Source organism: Carassius auratus, chromosome 43 (assembly GCF_003368295.1).
Source record: "Carassius auratus strain Wakin chromosome 43, ASM336829v1, whole genome shotgun sequence".
Taxonomy (NCBI): domain Eukaryota; kingdom Metazoa; phylum Chordata; class Actinopteri; order Cypriniformes; family Cyprinidae; genus Carassius; species Carassius auratus.
This window is the reverse complement of record NC_039285.1, coordinates 10,305,574-10,333,532: the sequence shown is the minus strand read 5'-3', so window position 1 is coordinate 10,333,532 and position 27,959 is coordinate 10,305,574. Positions and strand designations below refer to the sequence as shown.

The 27,959-nt window shown below is 37.6% G+C and overlaps 1 protein-coding gene across 1 annotated transcript; it reads left to right on the top strand.

Moving 5' to 3' along the window:
- Window positions 1-472: 472 nt before the first annotated feature.
- LOC113061671 (tetratricopeptide repeat protein 9A-like) lies at window positions 473-27,495 on the top strand. The gene is made up of 3 exons (XM_026230984.1): window positions 473-1,371; window positions 24,662-24,844; window positions 25,664-27,495. Exons 1-3 carry the CDS (start codon window positions 915-917, stop codon window positions 25,756-25,758), a joined length of 735 nt encoding a protein of 244 aa, XP_026086769.1. The 5' UTR covers window positions 473-914; the 3' UTR covers window positions 25,759-27,495.
- The last annotated feature ends 464 nt before the right edge of the window (window positions 27,496-27,959 follow it).

Genomic DNA, 27,959 nt, shown 5'->3' with positions numbered 1-27,959 from the left:
GACACTCATTCTGATGGCACCCATTCACTACAGTGGATCCACTGGTGAGCAAGTAATGTAATGCTAAATATTTCCAAATCTGTTCCGATGAAGAAAAAATTATCTACATCTTGGATGGCCTGTGGGTGAGTCCGTTTTAAGCAAATTAATTTTTTCAAGTTTTAGCTCTGGGAAAATTAATCATTCAAGCTCCCAGGGAGACTATTTCCACTTTGATCTGGAAGCTAATTTAAGGACACATTTCACATGCTTCATGCATGTCTTTTTGTCCTGTCCTGGTCTCAGCTGATTTGAACTAGCAGAACTTTGTGAACCAGCAAAAATAAAATAAAATAATAAAATCAGTTACCAGTTTGTCATATCATCTCAAAGGGGGTAAGATTATTTTTTTTTTTTACCTAGTAGCTGATCAACCAGCTAATTGCCATCTTAGACCTGCTACGATGTTCCAAAACACATCTACCAGATAAGCTGAATTTCCCCAAAGGAATTCCACACAGTGTTGCACAATTGCGTAATGACGTAAAGATGACCAGCCTTTGCGTTTTTTATTCATATTTGGCTTTACTGTGTTTGAAGATTTATCGCTCCTCTTTAATGTAAATCGTGATCCACTAGCAGCATTGAAATCGTCTCACGATTGATTTCTTCCCATAATGCCACGCGTTAGTGCTCGCTGGCGCTGTCTGTGGTGCTGAAGCTGCTTTCGCCGGCGGCAAGAGACCTTGCTCCAGCATCACCTCTGTGCAAAGGCGTGCTGGTCACTGAGAGACAACCGCGATCACCTATTTGTTTATGTTTTTTTAGTCTCTGTTAACGCGTTATAATAATCGGGAATCTTTAGTGTTGAATTAAGATCCTCTAGTATCCGTTCGCGCTTGTGTTTTTCGGCTCCCGTTTGGCTCGCATCCTTTATGCACAGCACGCTGCTCCAGCCCTTAAAGAGAACACAGGCATCCGTGTTGGAACAGCATGGCTTCCTGAGTGAGATGGAAGCGAAGCAGCACTCGATCAAGAGCTTAAAAAGCTATCCGGAGGCTGGGGGCCGGAGTCTGGCGGCGGCAGCGGGTGGGGACGTCGGCGGCGGAGGTGGAGGGTATCGCGTCGGAGGCGCGGAGATGGAGATGGAGGCGAAAATACAGAAAGCGATCGACTTCAAACTGGAGGGTCACCGGTGCTACAAGGAGAAAAAAATCCGGGAAGCAATTGGGAAATATCACAGGGCGCTACTGCAGTTGAAAGGGATCCATGTCGTCGATGGGACCACCGGTTCCGAGGTGAACCTCCTGAACCAAGCCGCGGCCAAGCTGACAGAAGAGCAGCAGCGAGCGGTGGAGAGCACCGAGATCGAATGCTACGACAGCCTGACAGGTGAGACCGAGGAAACAGCCGAAAGCTTCTATAAACAGTTACAACAAATATCTGGTTCAAGTTTGTAGTAAACCCGAAAGAGAATAAGCGCGTTCGCGACGGATTCTATCAGGAATTAGTTTGGGTTGATTTTTCAATATCTGTTTTTTTTTTATAAAAAAAAAAAAAACTACAACAAATGTTAGATTTGTAATGCACATGAACTAATTTAATTGTTGTATTTGTAGTCTTTGTAGAAATGTGTTAGCTTGTTTTAAAACACAACAGCTTCAAAATTGAAGCTTATGGGAATATTAAACACGAAGCAAACAAAATCATGATATGGCTTCTAAATCATAGTCTAATGAGTATCATTTTATTATGGCTCTATGTAGTCAATACAATCTTTTATTGCATTTTCAGTCTTTAAATTGCAAACCCTATGTGATTATAGACCAATTGTTTCCCAAATGCCATTTGACATAAACACTGTTAGTTTAGTTGTATATAACAGGGGATAACATAAAAAAGGATCACAGATGCCAGCTGTGTTTGCTCACTGGAAGAATATTGGTTAATACTCATGCACATCTGCTTGATCTGGATGGGGGTGATGCCTGGTGTTCATGGCCCTTGATGTCTCTGGTGGTCTCACACGGTGGTCGATTTGAGGTTTGGCTTGAATGTCACAAATGTGGCAAACACTTCAGGCCCTCTGGGGGAAGCATTAAGGCGTGAAAGAGAGAAAATTTAAAATTTCACCCACAACCACTGCAAAATTTCCATTTGTTTGAGTTCCTTCTCACAGTCACCTTCCTTTGTTTGTCCTCCTGCAGTCATGATGATGAGGGTGAGCTGGAAATATATAGAGAACTTATATAAATGCCTACATAAAATGCATTTTATATTTACATACAGTGTTTAGGGCCTCTGAGGGTTCAGATGCATGTAGGATGCAGAAGGAGTTTTGAGTGTCATCCAGCTTTTGTCAAATGTACTTTCTTTTAAAAAGAGACGTGAGATTGCGAGCTGTTGTCATGGTTTGTATGTCTTGAAATTTCTCCTACTTTATTTGGATGACTTTAGATGTCATGTGCAATATATTTAATGGTAATTTCTCATCTGGTGATGTATTGTCACAGTACAATCCTTGATCCATAATACAACTGATTTTAGATGCAAAAAACTGCTTGCTGTAAGGTGCCTACATGGCCTTGTGTTTTCAACAATCACATGACATTGGGGGCGGGGGTCAGTAGAATACCCTTACTGTGCAATCTGCAAATCTGAATGATGCTGTGTGTGTGTGTGTGTGTGTGTGTGTGTGTGTGTGTGTGTGTGTGTGTGTGTGTGTGTGTGTGTGTGTGTGAAATAAAGTGCCTTCTAAACTGGGTTTGTTCTGACAAGGCCAGGCCTTCCATCTGTATTGTTCAACTTCAGCCAGCCACAGCAACTTCTGCAGCACTCTTTTACAAAGCCTGCTGAGTCGTCTCTAGCAAACACACCAAGTCTTGGCTCAGCAAGGTGTCATAAGTTAGACTTGACAGGTCCAAGAGACCATACAATACGCTACGTCTGAAGCTAAACTGAAAGAGGAAGATATCAAACCATGAAACGGCTGAGCAAAGAGATATTATGAGAGCTAGCTTGCAAGGAAATATAGGCAAAAACCTTTTGTATTGTTTAAATGATAAACAAAAATCAAGAAATACACATGACAAGTACAATTACCTAATTGTGTCTGAACAGCAAGAAGATGAATAGTGTATTTGCCATCCTTATTCATAATACCATGTCTCAGCGGTGCATTTCCAAGAGGACAGGACAGCATTTCAAAGTGGGTTATGCCTACATCGGTTGAAACTTTTTTTGGTAGTGCAGTTATGCAAGATACAGAGAAACTCTTTTCAGCACACACCTACACTAGCTGTTGGTTACTTTTTAACCTTGCATACCCTGTCATAAAACGGAAGATGGAAAAAATGAATAGTAATGTACACAGTATCATATAGCTTTTAGTTTACATCTACTCCCCAAACAGTATTCATTAGACTAACATGCTCTTCAGTAGTGTATGGTGGGAAGAGTGTGTGCGTTTGTTTAATGTGTTGTGATTTATATCAGCACCACAGTTCATTCGAGGCAGTGCCATATATAAGCGCTCAAACTGTGAGCTTGTGAAATCACTGTGAAATGGAATCAACACTATGTAATTTTAGCACATTTCAAGCTGTATTATCAGAGATAGCTTGGACAATAATACTAATGCAAACAGAATGAAGCTGTTTGGATATGCTATTTATTTTTGCATTACTCACAAACCCAGCTCTTGAGCTTTTATCAAGCTCATGTTTCGACACATTTTCATTTCAATCTGTATTCTTATCATGTTTCAAGTAAAATAAAATAAATCAATCAAAGCATATTTAAAAAAGATAGATTTCCTTGAAAAGCCAAATTGCATAAGTTTGGATTCAGTTATATTAAAATAAGTCTCTTACGCTCACAAGACATCAATTATTTGATCAAAATACAGTAAAAACTATAATGTTATGAAATGAAATTATAATTTAAAATATTTTTTTTCTTTTTTTTTAAATATTTATAATAAAACGTAATTTATTATATTAATGGCCAAGCTGAATTTTCAGCAGCCATTACTCCGGTCTCAAGTTTCACATGATTCTTTAGAAATGATTTATATGCTGTTTATTATTATCATTAAACTCTTGTGGCCACGAGTTTAATGCGTAAACAAACCTATAATTGTATTTATGCCCATGTGTGATGATAAATGAGCGTGTTGTGTTTTCATTTAGAAATGAAACAACATGAATGATTAATTCCTCAGTGAAACACTATAGTATTTATTATTATGGTCTATTAATTAGCCAAAATAAAATGAAATATATATTAATTTAAAATGAATTCCATCAAAAATTCCAGTCAGCATAATCAAAGCTTTATTGACATGTCCAGCATTTACAGTAGGCTATTATTAACAAAAAATGAAGCAAAAAATGTATATAAACAAATATTAAATAAAACCAATAATAATAGTCTAATGATAATAATAATAATATACACATATTATGGGAAAAAGATGACCAGTTAATGGACTTACAAGACTTTAGGATGGATACAAATGTTTTCTTGGAGTTTCTGATGTTTTCTATTTTATATTATGCATTTTATGTAACATTAATTTATGATAAACTCCACTTGAATGCTGACTATCGCACATAATAAAGTCTGATAGCCAAGGCATTATGGTTAATATAAAAATAATATTAAGTTAAATAAAGTTAAAATAAAAAAACAAACAAACAGAAAAAATATCTTCTTTATCAAAGTGATTTAGCCATCATACGGACAAAATTTAAAGCACAATCAATAATTATAATAAAAAAAGTACTATGCACCCATTTGTAAGGAAGGTTGTAAATTAACTAATTTTAATAATAAACTCTAGCCAATGTTGTCACATCACGTGTCAAAAGAACGAACAACCCAAAGACCCGAAAGATGAACTAATCAATTCTCTTTCCGGCTCAAGACTGCATTGGTTTAGTGTATGGGTCTGTCACGTGATTAAGGAAAGAATCAGAAACCCGATAGACCCGAACTATGAACTTATCAATTCTCTTTCCGGCTCAGACTACATTGGATTAACGTTTGGGGCTCTCACATGATTAAGGAACGAGTCAAAAACCAGAGAGGCCCGACAATGAACTACCGTATTTTCTGGACTATAAGTCACACTTTTTTTCATAGTTTGGCTGGTCCTGTGACTTATAGCCAGGTGTGACTTATTTATCAAAATTAATTTGACACGAACCGAGAGAAATGAACCAAAAGAAAACATTACCATCTACAGCCGCGAGAGGGCGCTCTATGCTGCTCAGTGCTCCTGTAGTCTACCACTGAGCAGCATAGAGCGCCCTCTCATGGCTGTAGACAGTAATGTTTTCTCTTGGTTCTTGGTTCTAAATGAATGCAACTTATAGTCCAGTGCGACTTATATATGTTTTTTTCCTCATCATTATGTATTTTTGGACTGATGCGACTTATACTCAGGTGCGACTTGTAGTCCAAAAAGTACAGTAATCAATTCTCTTTCCGGCTCAAGACTGCATTGACTGACAGGTGAATTACTACTGAGGAACAGAACCAATATAACATTGCGCATGCGCGACTGAATGAATCACCCCCCAGATGACTTGTTCTTCCCGAGTCACATTAAAGATTCGTTCAAAATGAACGAATCGTTCAAGAATGACACATCACTAATAAGGATGTGATATTTGAAGATATTTGCAGTAAAATATCCAAAAACCACTAGGCTAGTGTTATATATTTTGTCCAGCTGATTACTTAACAATATCGCTAATATTTTCAACTACTATGGTAAATCATGAGAAAATTCCCATTCTAAACAGTGACACTGGGCAGTGCAGTCGCCTGTCAATGACGTTAGTTACCCTTTGTTACCGCCTTTACTGACATAGAAACCACATGACATGGACAAACGCGGAAGTAGCTTCGCGGCAAACATCAACTAGAAAGAGATGCCGATCTCGCTTGTGTTTTACTCGACAGGTGAGTTTTTTTTATTCGTATCTTTACAGAAAACGTATGCTATTATAACAATCAACAATCAACGGGGCATCGTGTCTCTAGACCCGCGCGAGGACGTGTCTGATCCATAGTCTGATCGCATCTTTGCATTGACTTTGTATGTAATCTACTCGCGCAAATCGTTGAACTCACATTAAATCCATGATTTATCTTTCCGTCTGATTGATTGCCATCAGCGGATGGGTAGAAGTCACCAAATCCCATCATTCCACACTCATTCTTAGCATCATAAAACCACGCGATTGTTATTGTTTTGGTAGTGCACTCTCTAGTGGCAGGTCCTACAACCTGTACCTTTAATATCTCGTGGCCACAACGTATTATCACGTTCCTACTAGTTATGTTGTGGCCACGACACTAAGTGAATCGATCTTAGTTTCAGTGGAGGGACTGAGAGCTCTCGGACTAAATCTAAAATATCTTAAATTGTGTTCGAAGATAAATTGATGTCTTACTGTTTGAAACACATGAGGGTGAGTTATTAATGACATAATTTTGGTTATTGGGTGAACGATCCCTTTAATGGTGTGCTTCATATTTTTTATTATTATTACTTTTTAAATATAAATGCTAGATAGTTCTTGTTAACACAAGGCTTGGGGGAAATCAGGTGAATCATATGTCTATATAACACTTGTTGACCTTATGTTCTCTCATTACACTAGCCAGTGACAGTCAATGAATTCCTCAACCCTGATGTCCAATTAGGCCATATTAAAATGAAATCAAGACCTTCTCTCTTTAACTTTTCTCTCTCTCTCCAAGAGCCCTGGCTGACTCTGGAGTGTCCAGATAGGGGTTGCATTACATTCATCAACTCAAGGAAACGTTCTTATCACAGTCCCAAGAGCCAAATGCTTAAAAAGGAAAAAGATATTAAGGACGTTTTTCACTCTCTGTCCAGAAGACTTGCTGATGTGCTTTAGTTTTGAATAAAAGGTGAAGAGTAGAAGAAGCGTGATGGACGAGGTGTCTTTGTTAATTATCGTGGTGGTTGGCCATCAGAGGCAGCTGGTGCCAGGTCCGCAGATGGCATGGCATCACCATAGGGTTCCTCTGGGCACAAGCTTTACTTACTGTACAGTACACTGTATTATGTTATAGCACTCTGCCACGGCCTGAGGAGATGGAGGAGAAAATGAGAGAGATCATAAAGTACTGGATCAGAGGAGGTCTGGCAGCGTGTATGTGTGTGTGTCTGTGGATATGCGGAGAGAATGCATGTCTGCTTACATTTTCTATGTCTGTAGAACCTGAACATGTTTTTCATGGTAAGAAGATGTGGAAAGGCCACCAAAGCCAAGAATTCATCCATAAGAACTGCAGTCACTGCAATAAAGGCAGTTAGGGGAGGAATAGGAGCACTTTAGTCAACCTCGGCTAATATTAAAATGTGTAATTTTGCTGGCTTGCTTTGAAAGCATATTTCTAGATTTGTTGTTTTTGTTTGCTTGTCCAAAACAAGATACTGACCAGAAAACGTTGACTTCAGAAGAGCAAAATTTAATTTATGTAGATAAATAAGCAATCAGTGGGCTTCTGGCAACTTTATTTGAATGATCTGACCTGATCTTGATGTCAGATAGCTGATATTTGAGTTTTGACATCACAGAGATGAGCTCTGCTACTCAGTCTATGGAATAATTATTAATTAGTATTGAAGGATAATATCAAAAATATCTGAGTGAAATAAAACTGGCTTGATATTATATCTAAATGGCAAATCAGTGTGGAACGTCCACAGACCACACAACTAAAAATCAAGGTGAAGAATATTATAAATAATACAATTTCACTTTGTGGTCTAGTAAGGTTACATCAGCACAAGCTAATAATCATTAATGTGCTCAGCCTTAATATGTAGTGACATCACAAGCAGCTCATCTTTGGCGAGAGACTGTTATATGAATAAATAAGCAATATTCAATACAAAAACAGGCAATGTGTTATGATGCTGAGTCATGTACTGATGCCTGTTTGCAAGAGGGAGAGAGGAAGGCTACCCCGGTGCATCAACACAATCTCTCGAAGGGCCACTTAAGATTTCTCTTGACCTGAAACACTTCTGTGCAAAGGATTTATTGTAAACAGTTTAGTGGCGTGATGTAGAAGCTGCCATAGTGCCTGAAATTAAAGAGATAGTTCAAAAAGAAAGAAAGAAAGAAAATTCTCTCATCCTCAACAACATTTTTTCTCGGTGATGATCCATTTTAATCTGGAATGCTTTTTCTTATGCAGTGCCGTTGTTTTGGGGGAAGCTCTGCACCTGAAAGTCCTGCATGTGTGCTTGCACAAGTTTATGTGTGAATGCGTTTTAAATAGAGTAGGTTAGAGCTCCGGATGGTTGAAGTGATGTTTACAGCAGCACACAGCTCCAGATGCAGCCTTTGTGTGCAGGATTTAAAATGAAAACCCTGGAAAAGTCTGGTGTTGCATTCTTATTCCAGCGAGAAACAGGCTGTTCCTAAAAAAATGAAGAAATGTATGCTGGAACTGGTGTGGGTGAATTAATGGTTGATGTAAAAAATCTTTTGATATCAGAACAAAAAAAGAAAGATCTATTTTTATTCTCTATAATCATTTATTCACCCTCGTTGTATAGTTTTCAAAGTTGTATACCTGTTTTTCCTCTGATTTTATTAGCTTTACAGTACAATTCTACGGTTTGCTATTTTCCATGCAATTACAATGAGTAACTGGGCTTCAAAAAGGATTATAATCAAATAAATAAATCATATAAGTGGTTCATACAAAAGATTTAGGTAATATAACAACTTAAATTTCAGTCCGTTTCTTATAAAAAAAAAAAAAAAAAAAAAAAATAATCTTATGGCTTCAGAAGACTTGGAATATAGTGGATGATTCACAAAGACAACTTTTGCGATATTGTTATACTAATTTATGTTCTTTTTGAAGCTTAAATGCTTCCGTCCTCATTTACTATGAATGCATGTAGAACACAACCCAATCTTATGAAAGTTTGTTTTTGTGCTTTGGCACATTGTTGCAATTTGGTTGATTTGAGTTGTATGAAAACATACAATTTTTATTAAAAAAAAAAATGTCCACCCCTAAATCTAACCTTCAGTGGTTGGTGCAAGCAGATTGTATGAAATCATACAAATTAGATTGCACAAATTCATGTGAAATTGTCACCAGTTCTCCAAAACATAAAATAGTATAGTTACAATTTTCCATGAGAGGATGTTGGGGTCAAACAGCATCTTCCCAACCTACACTACCTTTTGCATTCCATGAGGTGAGGACCAGTAGTGCCAAAAATAACAAAATTGGGTGAACTATTCTTTCAGTGTATAAAGTTGCTGTGGTCTATAGCTGTTTTCAGTGGACTTGACAAGATGTCACTCACTGTAATCCAAACTGCCAAGTGCATTGTAGCACCAAGAATATTCATTGGAAGCTGGTCAGCATGATGTTCCTGAGAACTTCTCTATTAATTCTTAGATATGTCACCTCAACAAAACATTTACAGAAAAACAGCCATTTATTTGTACTTGAGTCTACGTAGCAGTGAACATACAGGATGGTTATAGTTCCTGCCGCTTGAATTGTCAACAGTGTTGTTAACAGAAGTGTAATTATGCTGTTTTAGTGAAGGATCCGATGTTCACCTGCTCAGACGAAAAGCAAAAGCTGTTGTCGTCTGGTTGTGTTTGTCCTCTGAGTGTGAGATGTGCACGACCGCTGTGGGGGAGGGGGGCATGGTTGTTGTTACCGCTGATGCACCATTGGCCATTTCTAGGATGCAGAGTCATTCAGGGACAGTCGGCACTATGGGCCAGCAACACAACACTTACCGCCTGGAGATGTCCAAGTGAAAACCTCCCTGTGATCTACTTCAAAAGATGCATATTAGTACCTATAGTGTACATATTAAAAAACTAAATTGTGCTTACAGACATAGCACCTTTTGAAATGGTACTGCCTTTGTTTGTTTTTTTGTATGTGTATATATATATATATATATATATATATATATATATATATATATATATATATATATATATATATATATATATATATATATAAAATTAATACTGGTATCATCTTTTTTTTTTTTTTTTTTTTTTTTACCAGTGATGGGGGAGAAAACTAATAATAAAACATACTTCAAGAATAATATATATATATTATTTTTATGTTGAAGACTTTTAAGTTGAAGTCCTTTGTAGTTTTATTTTTGATTAGTTTCCTGTGATTCCCAGATGTGTCTTGTTTTTCACCTGACCCTTGTGTATATAGCCCTTGTGTTTGAGCCGTTCTCTGGTGTTGTTCCTTCATGGATGTCTCATAAGCAGCCCCAGGTCTGTTCCTCGTTTCCTGGTTCTTGTATTGTTTTGTATTTTTGCCATTATTTTAATAATTACTGTGCACCTGGATCCTACTCTCTCACCCATCTTTGCATTTATAAAAAATTTATTTATATTTATAATATATATTAATATTTTCGCAAAAATCCTGATTAAGATTTTCATTTGATTTTTTTCAAATAAATTAATTTGTATTATTTATTTTTATTTTTGCATTATTTCATATTATTTTGCAGTGTACAAAATGTTGTACAACCCCCAGACTTGAGCACTTTAAGCATTTTGGAAAGGTTTATCCCCCCAAAAAAACATTATAAAGGAAAAATATTAAGTAACATCTCTAAGGATCCATATCATCTAGCTCTTTCCACTGTTATGCATATTCATCAAGTCTCTGTTAATGCCCGTGTCTATGTGGAGTAACATCAGTGATGTTTCCATACAGTCATAATGGTTTACTGAAACCTTGGCTGCTAAGTGCATCGCTTAAGGGCTCCAACGGCTGCAGTCTGCTCATCATCCTCTAGACTCAGCATCAAAATTCTATCACGGAATATATATATATATATATATATATATATATATATATATATATATATATATATATATATACTCACATAAAGGATTATTAGAATACTTGTTCAATTTCTCATTAATGCAATTATCTAATCAACCAATCACATGGCAGTTGCTTCAATGCATTTAGAGGTGTGATCCTGGTCAGGAAAATCTCCTGAACTCCAAACTGAATGTCAGAATGGGAAAGAAAGGTGATTTAAGCAACTTTGGGCGTGGCATGGTTGGTGGCAGACGGGCCGGTGTGAGTATTTCACAATCTGCTCAGTTACTGGGATTTTCACGCACAACAATTTCTAGGGTTTAAAAAGAATGGTGTGAAAAGGGAAAAACATCCAGTATGTGGCAGTCCTGTGGGCGAAAATGCCTTGCTGATGCTAGAGGTCAGAGGAGAATGGGCTGACTGATTCAAGCTGATTGAAGAGCAACTTTGACTGAAAAAATCCCCCGTTACAACCGAGGAATGCAGCAAAGCATTTGAGAAGCTACAACAGCAGAAGACCCCACAGGGTACCACTCATCTCCACTACAAATAGGAAACAGAAGCTACAATTTGCACGAGCTCACCAAAATTGGACAGTTGAAGACTAAAAAAATGTTGCCTGGTTTGATGAGTCTCGATTTCTGTTGAGACATTCAGATGGTAGAGTCAGAATTTGGTGTAAACAAAATGAGAACATGGATCCATCATGCCTTGTTACCACTGTGCAGGCTGCTGGTGGTGGTGTAATGGTGTGGGGGATGTTTTCTTGGCACACTTTAGAACTCCTTAGTGCCAATTGGGCATCGTTTAAATGCCACGGCCTACCTGAGCATTGTTTCTGACCATGACCATCCCTTTATGACCACTATGTACCCATCCTCTGATGGCTACTTCAAGCAGGATAATAGACCATGTCACAAACCTCGAATCATTTCAAATTGGTTTCTTGAACATGACATTGAGTTCACTGTACTAAAATGGTCCCCACAGTCACCAGATCTCAACCCAATAGAGCATCTTTGGGATGTGGTGGAACGGGAGCTTCATGCGCTGGATGTGCATCCCACAAATCTCCATCAACTGCAAGATGTTATACTATCAATATGGGCCAACATTTCTAAAGAATGCTTTCAGCACCTTGTTGAATCAATGGCATGTAGAATTAAGGCAGTTCTGAAGGCGAAAGGAGGTCAAACACAGTATTAGTACGGTGTTCCTAATAATCCTTTAGTGAGTGTATATATGTACTGTATATGAACAATCACTGCACATTTTAAACCACAGGCAAGTGATCAAGTGTCCATACAGAGATGGTTTGATTACTGTTAGCATGTGCGTATGGTGTTTGAGGGCATTATGGGAGAGAGCTGCAGGGATACCCCATTAATATTTCATCCTCTCCTCTGAAACATGCTCAACGGTTCACTCTCTACTGAGGTTCTGCAGCTTGCAAGCAGGTCTGACTGAGTAATCTAGCCTTTTTCTCTCCGCAATCCATGTTGCACTGTGGGTAATCCATGCAGATAGGACCGTGAACATTGATGACTGTGAGGGAAGAAGAGGGAAACATTGCAGTCTGTACATTGTCTGGTGCAGCATTAGATCAGAGGCAAGTTCCTTTTTTATTTATAATTAAGATGGAGAACACATTCTTAGCATTTTCACATGCCCCAATGGGCAAAAAATTGTATACACCCCTGTGGAGAATATGAGTCATCAATATTTTGGTCAATTTTCCAGAGCGGTAAAAGACTATTTAATGCAAACACCTGCAAAATGTGTATTTTGTCAACTAGAGATGTCAATAGTTGCAGTGATTTTCTGTGAAATAAGGATCTTAGATGGTTGTTTTTTTCTTATTAGGTTTAAAAACTGCGAAGTCATATATGCTGTCAGCTCCCCTGGCATACATGTGCATAGTGTGGTGAACAAGGCTGTTGTTCTGTGATTACAGATGGTCAGAGGGAGAGACAAGAGGGGGAAGGGGGTGGTAAGCAAAATATGGTGAGTGGGCCTCATCAAGTCCCTTTAATAAACAGCTCAGTGTTCATAGCATGACTGCAGGCTTCACCATCACCCACTCCAGCAATCAGTATCACTTCAGTCTTCAGTCCTTCCAAACCCCACCCCTTCTGGGAGAAAAAGTGAAAGTGATGTGACATTCAGCCAAGTATGGTGACCCATACTCAGAATTTGTGCTCTGCATTTAACCCATCCAAAGTGGACACACACAGAGCAGTGAACACACACACTGTGAACACACATCCGGAGCAGTGGGCAGCCATTTATGCTGCAGCGCCCGGGGAGCAGTTGGGGGTTCGTTGCCTTGCTCAAGGGCACCTAAGTCAAGGTATTGAAGGTGGAGAGAGAACTGTACCCCCCACCCACAATTCCTGCCGGCCCGGGACTCGAACTCACAACCTTTCGATTGGGAGTCCGACTCTCTAACCATTAGGCACAACACAGACTGGCAACTCTGATTAAGTGATTGTTAAGGTATAAGCTTCAGTTTTGATAAAAAATAAAAATAAAAATCACGTTCATTTACTATGCTAATTATAGGTAGAGAACCACATTACCCATAATACTGAATACAGCTCCACCAATCAGAGAAGTTATTGCTAACATGGAAATGTGAACAGCAACAACAACAACAACAAAAAAAAACTTTGCAAAACTGAAGCGTTGCATATGATACAATGAGTCTCTCTACCCTCTCTTTTTATTTATTTATTTAATTCGTTTTTGTTTGTTTGTTATATGTTACATTTTACATATTGTATTTTATACTTAAAATCAACTGACTTTGGGTTGTTTTACCGTAATGCTTTATCTGCCTTGTACACTTGTGTTCTTATCCAATTTTCATATACTTTTTTTTTGCTTCAAAGCATAATTTCGTCCCCTTGGAATTATAAGGTTCTATCGGACATTTTTTTTTTTTTTTTTTTTTTAATTGAGTTATTCACATATTCTTATTCTATGTCAACGTATATACATTATGTGATAGATGTGTACATTATGGGACTTTTTATTTAAAAAACAATAAGGTTCTATCTACACTAATTGATTTTGATCATGATGTAAAACCCTATATTGAGGAATCTTTTGAAAGCGTTAATGAAGAAATGAATGGAACTACAGCTGCATTCTGTTCTAGTTGGGATTTATTCTGAATTTGCAAAATTATAATATATATGATATATTCCGATTACACTGTATAGACTACAACAGCTGAGTTCCAGAAGTAACAATCCTATTCATTTTCTCCACAGCTTAATTGATTTTTAATGATAATGTAAAAAAAAAAAAAGTCAGACCTACTATGAGCTCCAAGGATTGGAGCATACTTTTTTTTTTTTTTTTTTTTTAACCTCTATTGGAAAAATGTATTGAAACAAATACTTCCAGAACCAAGGCCACTGAAAAAGTGGGCGAGCATTGTTGTAAAACATCTGGTTGATTATACACTCACTATTTATTTGCTTTTCATAGAGCCTTGATGCTGTCTCAGAAACAGATGTGATTTCTCAGGACACCTGTTTCAGTGAAATCTGTCAGGTACTATGCCTGTTTTGCATGGAACGTATTACATTCATGGAAAATGGAAATAGTATAAGAACAAAGACAAAAACTGTGATAAGGAAGATGAATGAAAATTTGTAGATGAATGAAGAAGGGTAAAGTGATGTCACAGATAAAAACTTGGAACGGAAATGAAATTCGGTCAATATGAATAGGTCATTTACTCCTAATCAGAAATAGTGAGCTAAAGATGAGAAGCTGGGAGGGGAGGAGGGAGGGAGGGATGGGTAGAAAGAGAGCTGTTAAGTCTCGGGGCCTCGTGATTTAGGGCTGCCTTCCTCTTAACGTCCTTCAAGCCACAGTGCGCTGACTGACAAGGCCATTATTAACAGTCTTCAGAGCAGGGGAGAGAAACTAGCATTTAGCAATAACTAATGTTTGAATTATACATGTGAGCTCAGGGTCCCTCAGCCTTGTTAAATAAGACTGAAAACCATCTCAAGCACATCCGCTGCTAAACTATTCAGAGACAAGCTATTGTCACCTTTAAAGCAGTTTGTTACAGCTTGCTGTTGGAGGGTGATATGTTTTGTTCGCTAAGGGCTGAGCGACTACCTTATTAAAAACTTCATGAAGAGGAAAGCTTATACTGCTGTTTTATATGATATTGATTTAATGTGACAAAATGAGTAAACAAACAAATGCATCATGCTAAATTGAATAACATGAGTCATGTGTTTATCATTGCACTGTAAACTGTGAACATATTACCACGTAATGTCATATGGTTGCTTATGCTGACTAGATGAAACTAGATAAACTAGATCCCTAAATCACATTGAGAGGAGGATGGGGTTGGGTGTTATGTAGTACTAAAACTTCCTTTTCTTTTTCTTTTTTTACAAGTACTTCTGGAAATTCACGAGTTGGAATTTGAATTGAAAGGATAGAAACCTGTCTGTCTGTCTGTCTGTCTGTCTGTCTGTCTGTCTATTGTTCATTTGTTTGTCTGTTCTATCTGTCTGTCTGTCTAGTAGAGTCAAATTTCAAAGTTTGTTTCTTGTTCAGAATAGGGGTGTGCAATATCACGGTTTTTGATCTCACACATTCTATCAGTTGCAGTTCTAGCATCTCCTACTCAATATACTGTAAAATGCCACATACATTCACTTCAAATCTTAACTTAGCGGTTGAATTACAAACATGGGAGACGCAATCACAAAAGGACATTATTTGCATGTGCTTTAAAGCCTTGGCGGTTAAACATTGAATTTGTGTGCTGTTCTGACATGCGCTTTGTTGACTTTGATAAAAATACTACGGAAGCCTGATTTTTCAAAGTAACTTTTACAGTGGATATAGAAAAGACCCCCCCCCCCCCCACACACACACAAATAATCACATTTTGTGGTACATTGATGAAAGACAGGTGATTTTTTTTTGTTTTATCCAGCTGTATTTACTCATTGCAGCTTATAACATCCAAGTAAAAGATATACCACTAACATGTTATATAAAAAACAAGAAAAAACCCTGTTTGTGTTCACACCAAACGCGAATAAAGCATCAAATTAACTTCACAACAGATGCGAATTCGCGTCATGGGGGGGGCTTCACGGAGTTCACAGAGCATTTTCAACCGCCATTTTTATTCTGATAATTTTCTAAATATTACTGTTATTGTGTCATGAAATGTAGTTTTAAAAATATTTCAGGCGCCTTTTAATAAAAAGTATTAAACGTTCCTTTGCAATGACTTAACTTCGAACTCATTCGCGCCAGATGCTCTATTCGCGTTTGGTGTGAACACAGCATAAGAATGAAACGTTTTGTTTCTTAAAGCTACAAAAATCCTTCACTCAACAGCAGTGTGTGATTTTGAATTAGTCTTTTGTTGTTTGATTAATAAGCACACAGTCACAGCAGGAAAATATTCCACCATCACTTTAAGATCCGCACGGATGTAATTTACTGTTACACGGTTATTTTCATTCTCAACTCTTTATGTTAATTTATTACTTGACGGACGAAGGTATACATAATTAATCACTAAGCGCTGCATTTTGACACATTTTTGCATGTATTTGATCATTTAGGCATGCACCTTGAGCTAAAAGATTATTTTCATGTCTTCCTAAGTAGCAGCGCAAGTTCTCTTTCACGCTTTTAAAAACATGAATAAATACACTTCTATAAATCAAGCACGTCCCATTTTCCAAAAGTCACAGTACATGATTTTAATGATTTGCAAGTGAAATCTGGTTTTTATGGAGGAATGAAAGCACAGTGCTGCAAAAGGGGGCAGTATAGTGCGCAATAATCATTTGTGACCCTGGACCACAAAACCACTAAGTTTCTTAAGTGTCAATTTTTCAAAAATTGCGACCTAAGCCACTTAAGACTGGTTTTGTTGTCCAGGGTCACATTTTATCTCGATAATTGTATTTTCATAATCATTGGAGGCCGAAATCGAAAAACATTTTTTGATTAATTGCACAGCCCTACAATCAACTCTACCGTGTTCGACTCCACTGAGCAGTCTCTTGGGGTAGTAAGAGACAAAAGGATCACTTTAGAATCATTCTCTTTCCTACTACTTGTTTCCCTTCTGTTTTCAGTTTTCATAACCAATTATTATTATGTGTTTTCAAATCCCTGCTATCACTATCACTCGCAAACCACACATCACACACTGTAGGCAGCGCAATCCTAACAACCTGCGCATTTTGCCTATGACAATGATACACCTGCAGTACTCTCCAATAGTTTATCTTTTTCCTCTTTGTCTGACTGCAAGAAGTGGAGGTACTGGTCTGCTTATTTCTAATGATTGGAAATGTAATCCTTTACCATCTCAATGGCTCATTTGAATCCATTTTATAGTAATTTATAGACCCTCGGGACCACTAGGTAACTTCATGGAAGAATTAGATGTGCTGCTCTAAACCTTTCCTGAGCATGGTAGTCCCCTAGTTATGCTTGGAGACTTCAGCATCCACTTAGATAAACCACAGGCTGCAGACTTCCACACTATGCTTGCCTCTTTTGATCTTAAATGAGTGTTAACTATGGCTTCTCACAAATCAGACAACCAACTGGACCTTATTTACACATGATACTGCTCAATTGATCTTGTTCTTGTTACTCCACTGCACACCTCTGATCACTTCCTTCTCACTCTTAGCCTCAACATAGTTCCTGTCACAACACATTTTCCCAGTCCATCCATGTGCACCTGTCTCAATCCAACTCATGTCACACTTCATGACATCCCATGAAACTTCAAAAAGCAGTTCCTTTCAACTGTGATGCAAAGGTGCAAGTCACATTTGCTGCACTTCATGCGGAAGATAACCCTGCATCCAGGGTATTTGTACCTCCCTTTCTTCTCCATGACAGGCCGACTCTGCACTCATTTCCCTTTCTATAAAATATAGCTGTATTCATTTTCTTAAAAGAAGACATAATTTTGTTATTTATACATAAATACAACTTGTGACGAGTGGGGCGGGGCCGAGGGACGTGGGAACCGTAATAAGGCCGGTGGAATGATTGGGAAGCGACACCTGTTCAACCCACCGGTCTTGAGTCCCACGGAGGAGATGGAGGGATATAAAACCGGAGTGACGACAGTGACGGAGGAGAGAGGACCAGGCCTGGGCTTTATTTTATGTTTTGGTTTTTATTTGTGCGCAGACCGTTATTTCAGACCGGTCTCCCTTCTACCTTTCATTGCAAAAACACTTGAACAAGTTGTGTTCAACCAAGTCTCTGCCTTTGTCACACAGAGCGACCTCCTGGACAGCAACCAATATGGCTTCAGAAGTGGGCAATCAACCTTGCTCTCAGCTGTTGAACCCCTAGGACTGGCAAGAGCGGCTTCCAGATCTTCTATACTTATCTTGCTGGATCTGTATTCTGCTTTTGATACATTGAACCACCAGATCCTCCTGTCAACCCTGTTGGCAAAGGGCATCTCAGGAACCGCATGCCAGTGGTTTGAGTCAGATAGGTCCTTCAAGGTATGTTGGAGGTGAGGTGTCCACGTCGCAACATCTAGCTACTGGGGTGCCTCAGGGCTCAGTTCTTGGACCACTTCTTTTCTCTGTCTAGGTGGCATCACTAGTTTGTCATTCAGAAACATGGCTTTTCATATCACTGCTATGCTGATGAGAGTCAGCTCTCACCTCTCATTTCATCCTGATGATCCAACAATAGCTGCTCGCATCTCAGCATGTCTAATAAACATTTATTGTTTGATGATGGACCATCACCTTCAACTCAACCTGGCTAAGACAGAACTGCTTGTAGTTTCAACAAACCCATCATTTTATCAACATTTCACCATTCAGTTAGGCTCAGCAACCATAACTCCTTTCAAAAACAACTAGAAACCTTGGAGTTGTGATTGATGATAAGCTGGATTTCTCAGACCACATTGATAAAACTTGCCCGGTCCTGCAGATTTTCTTTTTACAACATTGGGAAGATAAGGCCCTTTTTTCCAGAACATGCTGCACAACCTCAAGCTCTTGTTCTGTCCAGGCTGCACTATTGCAGTGCAGTCACAAAAAATTCAAGGCATTAATGTTTGCCTACAAAACCACCATTGGTTTACCACCATTCTGCACCCCTTTACCTAAATTCATTACTTCAGAGTTATATGCCCTAGAAGATTGCGTTCTGCAAGTGAACGGCACATTATTGTGCCATCTCAAAGAGGCACAAAATCACTTTCACTGACTCTTTCATTAACTATTCCCTCCTTTGGAATGACCTGCCCAACTCAATCCAAGCATAGTCCTTAGCCATCTTCAATAAATGACTAAAACACATCTGTTACATCTTTATTTGACCCTCTTACTCTTCTAGAACTTTCTATTCTATGTTAATTCTACTTTATTTATCTTCTTTTTATATATAAAAAACACTACTTTCTATTTTTTCTATTCTATCTGCTTGTTTTTCTTTGTGTGTGTGTGTGTGTGTGTATAAACATATATATTATATAAACCTTGCGTGTACTACATTGCTCTAACCAAGACTTGTCATTTGCACTTACATATTGTTGCTCTTTTGTTAGTTTTGATTGCTTCTGTTGTCCCATTTGTTCTATTGCTTTGGATAAAAGCATCTGCTAAATGACTAAATGTAAATGTACATTATGTGTGTTTGTAATATGCATCTTTGTTCTTATTTATAATAACAAAGATAAAATAATGACAAAGATTTTTTATCTTTGCTCACTTTGGCCTAAATATCTGCCATTTCTTTTTTTAATTATATGTTGTTACCTAAGGCTTGTTTTTAAAATATGAAAATGAGTTTGGCTGTACTGCTCAGACAGCTTGCAAAGTAGTAAAACCAACATGACGACGATTCGTGATAACATTGTGAATAATATGATATTTTTGCCATATCACCCACCTCTCATTCAGAATAATATACGGTATGATGAGGTCAGTGTGCGGGTGAGTAAGGGAGGAGAGGTGTCATATAGACCGATGGGTCCCTGCATCAACCATTAAGCATCAAGAGAACTAATTACCATCAGAGTGACAGGAGAGTAATCACCACAAACCAACACCACTTTAAATTAGCTCCACTTCCCTACCTGACGCTGTCTGCCCTGCACCTGTCAGAAGAGCAGCACCCGTGAGAGAGCTAAAGGGACAGAAAAATAGCACAGAGAGGGGAGAGAAGATGATAAGGAGGGCAGAAAGGGGAGAGGGAGTGATCCAGTCCACTGAAGATGGATGTTCCTAGAGGAGGGCGTTTGAAATCGTTTGCCCTCAAGTTCTCACTCCCTCTGCCTCGCCTTTCTGCTATTCTGTGCGCTTCATAAACAATTATCCTCTCTCTTCCAGGTTTGCTAATTCCTCTTCCTTTCTAACATTTGTATCTGGTAGCTTTTCTGAGAGAAGAGAAAAAAAACCTTTTTTTTTTTTTTTTTATGTGAAGGTGTAAATATGAGGGGAATTCTGAACATTTGCTAGTCACACCTACCTATTGCTTGTCATCTCTCCCACACACACACACACACACACACAACAGCTGTCCCTGCACCTGTTCAGTTTTAGGATAACTATCCAGTGATCTCCAAAATCATCTTAAAGGGATAGTTCTCCCAAAAATAAACATTATGCCACTATTTTAGTCAACTTCCTTTTGTTCCAAACCACTATGACTTTATAACTTCTGTGGAACTTAAAAAAAGATTCTTAGAAGAATGTTCACACTGCTCTTCTTCATATAATGAAAGTGAATAGAGTGAGTTATGCTGAGCTCCAAAAAGATACTGTTAAAGTAATCCATATGATGTGCTATTTATTTCAAGAAAGCTTACAGAAAGCCAATGCAGTTGGTTGCCTTGTCTCATAACAGACTGAAGTTTGAATATGCAAATGATAGTTTACCCAAAAACATGAATATGGAATGAAAACTTTTTTGGATTCGTTTGGGTTCTTTGCACAAAAATCAATCTTTTGAAAACTAATGAACCATGAAAAAGAACTGACACGTTTCTGTCAATACATAGCAGAGCAGATTTGTTGTGCTCTTAGCTTCATCAAGGGTGACAAATCAAAAAAAAAAAAAAAAGCCCCCTTATCTCAAGATGGACCCTGTTAGTCTCTGCCCTGCTCCGATGACCAGCTCTGGCTTTCTATGTGCTCTCAGCAGTTATGATCTCATATAACTATGATGCAGCATAAAGTGCATTGGGTCCATTAATATGTGATGGCATCATTATTACCCTCATAGAGCCACTCAGCAGACACTTAAGTGCAGTATCCACAATGCCACACCTTATCCATTTGTGTGATGAATCAGTCTGTAGGATTTGTGTGTGTTTGTGCGTGTGCATCCGTCAGAGTGTTGTGGAAAGAGAGAAAGGCCCAGAGAGAAAGATCAGGATATCACAAGAGTTAGGAGCCATTAGACCATTATTGCCTGAAACTGAATACACTGAGAGCTTGCCAGGGTTCCAGTTGCCCAGAATGAAGATGGACAGGACGCTCAATGAGCGTGAGGGTGGTGTGCTGAAAGGCAGTTTCTCTCTCTCCCGTCCCAGGCCAAATGAGACGGGCCAACCCAGTTAAACACACAAAACCAGAGATCACAGTTAAGATGCATGAAATGACTTCAGGAGATGAATCTATCAATAAATTGCTGTATTGTCTTAGAGGGAAAGTCAATACAAATCAAACGCCACATGTTGTTGTATTGCAGAACAATTCTTCTATTTATAAGGGGCTTTTTGTGTTCTGAAATTTTAGACAGTGTTATCTTGTGAGTATTTTATTGGGGAAAGGGAGAAAAGAGAAACCGGAGGGAAATTATAACAAATGAAAAAGGCTGCATGAGATGAAGCCTTTACAAAACTCTAGTCTGAATGAAATTCCAGCTTTAACGAACTAGTTTAGATTCAATGTTTCCTCTCACAGCTTTTCATTTGTCATCTAATCATCGTTTATCTCTCTTCTGCTCTTGTTAGTTGGTCCCTGTCTTTATAACCTTCACTATGTTGGGTTTTTTTCTCTTCCTTTCCTCCACTGACTATATGTCTGACTAAACAGCTGTTTGAGCAGCAGTCTGCAGATGTTTGCTTTAGTTCGTCTCTGTACAGCAGCACACAGCCTTCCTTTTATCAGTGATCTCAGCTTTCTGGTTTTTATGTCGTCATTCTCCCAGCATGCCCACAAACCAAAGGGCTTTGATAATGATGAGGAATACAAAGGTTTCTGGTTGTCTTTGATGGTTGACAGTTTTTCATGCAGTACGCAGTTTGTTCTCATCATGTTCCTCCAGAATTCCTTTCTGTTTGTCGAGATAATATTGTACAAAAACAATCATTATTTAATATTGTTTATATATCTGTCTTAGCATATATATAGCTGTTGGTAGATTTTGGAACCGTCACAAGGGAAACTACCTTTTCTGTTAATCGGCCAGTTTGTTATATAACTTTATTAATCATCCTGGCACATATATTGTTCTGTCACTCATTTTTCATTTATTTGTGATTTTTTACAGATGGTTGTGTTCATTTACTGCCATTTGGACACTTTGAATGCTGTGCAGAATGTGTGTGGGGAGAAATTTTCTTGGAGAGTTTGAATTTGTGGTGGACTGATCTTTTTTTCGTTGTCCTGCCTTGTGCTGATACCCCTGACTCATGACTTCCACAGAGGTGTAAGCAACAGGCCAAGTGATGGTTGGAGGCACGTAATAGGAACAGATAGAGGGAGGATGTCAGTATAAAGCAGCAGCTTTTGTCAGTATATGTGGTAGTCAGCAGCCTTTCAACATTGACCTTGGCAGGAGTCAGGCCTCTGCCAGTCAGACCGGGCCATGATTGGTGCCGCACTGAGGCAGTAAACAGGTATTGAACGAGCTCAAATTTAGAAAATACAGTGGGCTCACAGATTTTCACTGTGGTTTCACTTTATTTTGATGTTTGATGATGGTAAGAATTAAGAGTTGGATTTAAACAACCTAAACAGCATATATAAATACAGAGCATATAAATACAAATCCATTAAATAACAGAATTAAATAAAATATAATTACAAATTTTATATAATAAATATTAATATATTTATTTACAGTACCATTCAGCATGTTTTTTTTTTATTTGTTTTATTAATACTTAAAAGTACAGACATTGACAATGTAAAAAAAAAAAAAACAAAACAAAAAAAACAGATTCATTAAAAATAATCCCGAAAAAAAATGTAGCATGGTTTCCACGAAAATATTAAGGAGCACAACTTTGAAATGAGCACCATATCAGTATATTAGAACGATTGAATGACTGGAATAATGGCCAGCTTTGCCTTCACATTTTTCAAATATATTAACATAGAAACCAGTTATTTTAAAGTGTTATAATATTTTACAATATTGCTGCTTTACTGGATTTTTTATTAAATAAATAAATGTAGTATTGGTGAGTTTAAGTGATAAAAAAAAGAAACTCTTACCAACCTTACACTCTTACTTCATTCCTTCATTCAGCCGGAGCATGAAAATGTAAGAGTTGAATTCAGATCATTATTAGAAAACTGCAGAGAAGTGAGCTTATGCAAGAGCTTAAATGATGAATTGAACTGCAGACAGGCCTAAATGCTTGAAGATTCCAGCCATACACCACAACCAGTGAGCTCAAATTGAAATATAAAATTGAGTTTCCCAGCCCCTGCCATCAGTGGCCAGCCATGTCATCTGTTTTTGGAATAAATAACCCTGATTGGACGAGGGCTTGACAACACGCATCAGCTGCCTAGCAGGCACCTCAGTAATTCATTTGCTGTGCATCTGTTCTTTCAGGGCCAATGCATCTAATTAGCAGCAGCTTTTTTTAAACCATATTTAATGAATTCAATTAATATTAAAAATGGAATTATAAAATTTTCATATTATAATCTGTCTTTAGCCATTATATTTCAAAATCCTGTTTTCTGTTTGGTCAAAGTGGAAGTATTATAGCATCATACAGTCATGTGTTTCTCATAAACTAATTTAAATCTAAATGTGCATGTTAAATAAATGTTATACTGTATATATATACGTATGTATGTATATATATATATATATATATATATATATATATATATATATATATATATATATATATATATATATATATACGTATATATATATATATATATATATACGTATATATATATATATATACGTATATATATATATATATATATATATATATATATATATATATGTATATATATATATATATATATATACACACACACACACACACACACACACACACACACCTTTAAACATTAATCTCCTTTTTTTTTTCGATAAAGCATGCACATTTCAGACGCATCCAACACTTTTAAGCAGCAGTTTTAGATTAGGATGTGTCTCATTTGGTTTATTTTCTCATTAGACAGCAGATAAAACCATTACTTCATCTGTGTCAATGAGCCTAGAGTGGCTAAAAGATGCAATTAGGCCTTCACTTTGTGCTAATGTGGTTATCCGAGACCAATAGCATCAAAAACTGCTGCTCTCAGACCTTCAGTGCAACTGATGACCGCGAGAAAACACACTGTCCCTTTTTCTACTTTAGCAATCAGACCAGGGTTTTGTAGACCAGTATGTCTATTTTTACTCCCTTCTCCCTAGCTGTTCATTGATTTATTCATTTTAGCAGTTTTATTGTTTTGTCCTGTCCTGTCCTTTTAACCATACTAATTCCCCTCCTTCTCTTTCTCTTTTCTCTTTATAGCATGCTTGCTGCAGTCGGAGCTGGTGAATTATGAGCGGGTTAAGGAATACTGTTTGAAGGTACTCGGACACCAGCAGGATCACTTTAAGGCCATGTACCGTGCTGGGATTGCCTTCTACCACCTGGGAGACTACGAGTGTGCCCTGCTTTACCTACGCGATGCTAAGTGCCGTGAACCCACAGGTGGGCTTTATGATCACTTTAATAGAGTAGTGCTTCTCTAATGATTTTACATTGGATCCAAGAAGTGAGTCAACATTTAGCATTTAGAGCATGTCTAAATTAAAAATTCTGTCATACTGACTGATAACCAGAGCTCATGCATCCCTATAGCTTATCATGCAAAAGTAATTAGAAATGCCCTTAAAATCAAACTGAAATTTATTAACAGGCACAATATTAATATACTGTGACAGTTGAATTTGCTCCAAAATATCTATGACCCAGTGTTATTTAAGTGCTATTTATGTACATTTATAGTATTTCAGAATTTTCCTGAATGTCCTTTTATTTTTATTTTAGTTTTAGTTTGTGTATTATTTATATTATTATATTGCTATGTGCAAATAGTTTATTTATATTTCTATATAGCTTTAATTTATTTTTATTTCAGTTTTAGTTTTAGTAATTAATTTTCAATGTCATTAATTCATTCATTAATTCAATTAATGGCAAAATGTCTAATTATTGTTTCGGTTTATATATATATATATATATATATATATATATATATATATATATATATATATAGACTGTTTTTAATAGCTTTAGATTTAGTTAACAAAAACAACACTACTGCGATTCACCTGTAAACACACACACACACACACACACACACACACACACACACACACACACATATATATATATATATATATATATATATATATATATATATAAAGCATTTATGTTAAGCTGATGTGTTTGTTTGCCTACTGAAGCAAGGTTTAGTTTTATTTAGTCTTATGCTGATTTTCTGTGGTATATCCTCTCTCTGTCCAGACACAAACGTGCTGCGATACATCCAGCTGACGGAGATGAAGATGAGTAAGACCGGTCACCAGGTGCGTGAGAGTGGGAAAGAGTCATTGGGTTAATTCGGCCCGACCCCCCCTCCATGCCACACCCTAAGCCTGATAGAAAACCTCTCTACTCTAGTCTTTCCCCTTTTTCTCACCATTGATCCCTTGGACAACCAGGATACATGCGCTGTGCCCCTCTCTGAAAGCGGACTCAAACTGGCACAGCTACAGCACAGCTCCCCGCAACTGTCTTTTCTCGCTCTGAGATCTCTCTGTCCCTTTAAATCCAACGACCCCGGTGCTTTTCATTTCCCAGGTATTGAGAATTCGACTGCTGAACAGAGAAGACGAAGACGAAAAAAAGAAGAAATGCTGTCTTGTAATGAAATAAGCAATGGGGGTCTGACATTACAATTTAAAATCACATGATGGATATTAAAGCGTGTATAAATGAAAAGCATGGGTGGCAGAATTGAATATGTAGGTATAGAACAGAGTGAAAGCACACATATCAAAGCCACACAGCTACTTAAGCGCAGGTGATGAAGGTCAATGATAAGGCTAGTGACCTTTGAACTCACTCGGATCCATTGAGAAGCACTCTCTCTGCTTAATACAGAAGAGAAGCAGAGAGGTCACCATTCAGTTCACGCTTACCTGCCAATGCCTCTTACTTTCTGCCTCCTTTTTCTCTCTCTTGAATTTGGGCATATCTCAACATAATTTCTGAACTGTTTCAATTCAAGGGCTAATTCAGTTGTTTGTAATTTGTCCTTAGATATCGATTTTGTTTTGCCTCTCGGTTTGCTGTACTATAGTGGTTTGAGCAAGTTGTTACCTTTCCCTTTACAACATCCTCCGTACTGATGTTAGCAGATGTTTTGTGAACCTTGTTGTCCATTTCTTTGTATAGGACTGTCACATAGCCACCCCCCACCCACCCCCACCCAAAAGAGAAGAGCGCATCCTGATGATGTCACGATGGTTATGCAGCCTGTTGGAATATTATTAACTAATGGAGCCATATTAAAAACTCTTATGTTTCTACAAGAAACGGGATGAACAACATCTGAAGAGCTAAGAGGTCTGCTAAACGTAATATGTCTACCAAAAAAGATCAGGGTTACAAAACACTGGTAACTCTGAGAATTGTAGTTTTGACAACCATTAATTAAGTGTCACGCGTTTGTCCTCTTCTTAGTGTTATGCTTTTTTTGTGCTTTGCTATGGAAACTGATGATGTTTTGTTCATTGAGGCAACATCTCCAGCGGATTCATTTGAATGTGGAGAAGTCTTTGACACCACATGTCATTCTGAGTCTAGTTTGGATTAATGGCTTTGAGGAGATGAGGACAGACAGATGAAATTATCCATCTGCCCTAATATAAGACAGATTTAATTGTGTCAGTGGGACGCTGGGGATGATGTGCCATGGTTTCAAATGTGAAGACGCACTGATGAGATTCAGAACGCATGGCGGGCCATACAACCCCATCTCTTTGTTTCCAGTGACACTTGAGGAAACTGAGGAATATGTCGATAAAATAAGGTGCATTCAGTTATTTGTTCTTAATTAAATTGTTTTATATATAATATACTTACAGGGAGTGAAACATTTGGACTCCCATGCAGTCAAGACTCTAGTCATATCTTCTGATTTATTCCACATGGAGCGGGATGCCCTATCATGGGGCTTCTATGTCTTAAGACAACAATTTGTCTTACAATAATAATTATTAGTTCATTATTATATAGTACTTTGAAGTGCTCAATGCAGAAATGAATGAAAATGGAGTGAACAGAAATGAATACAAAAACTTCATACATCCACACCAGTAGGTGTCAGCATATACTTCTCTTGGGGTGAAAAAATATCTTGTAAAACGCAAAAACTTTTTGAGTGCGCTTTTTAAAGCAACACTGTAAATGTTGTGGCTCTAACAGTTAATAAACAGAACTGCACGCATCCCTCGGAAGAACATTCTAACCGGAGCTACTTCTCCAAGTTTATGTCTATGGCGATTCACGCGGGTCTGTGTTACTCTGCAGCGGTGACGACCCGAACAGGATACAATAGTCCAAAAATAATCACTTATTATAAATGTACCGTAGTGATTTAGGATAAGAAACAAATCCGGTTCGGTAGATTCATTTATGATTTACTCGCTCATTATATACATTTTGTTAATTTTGAACAAAGTTACATAGTGTTGCTTTAATGCTCAAAACAACTCTAGATTATGTTGTAATGAATAGATTGGCCGGAGAAATCAAG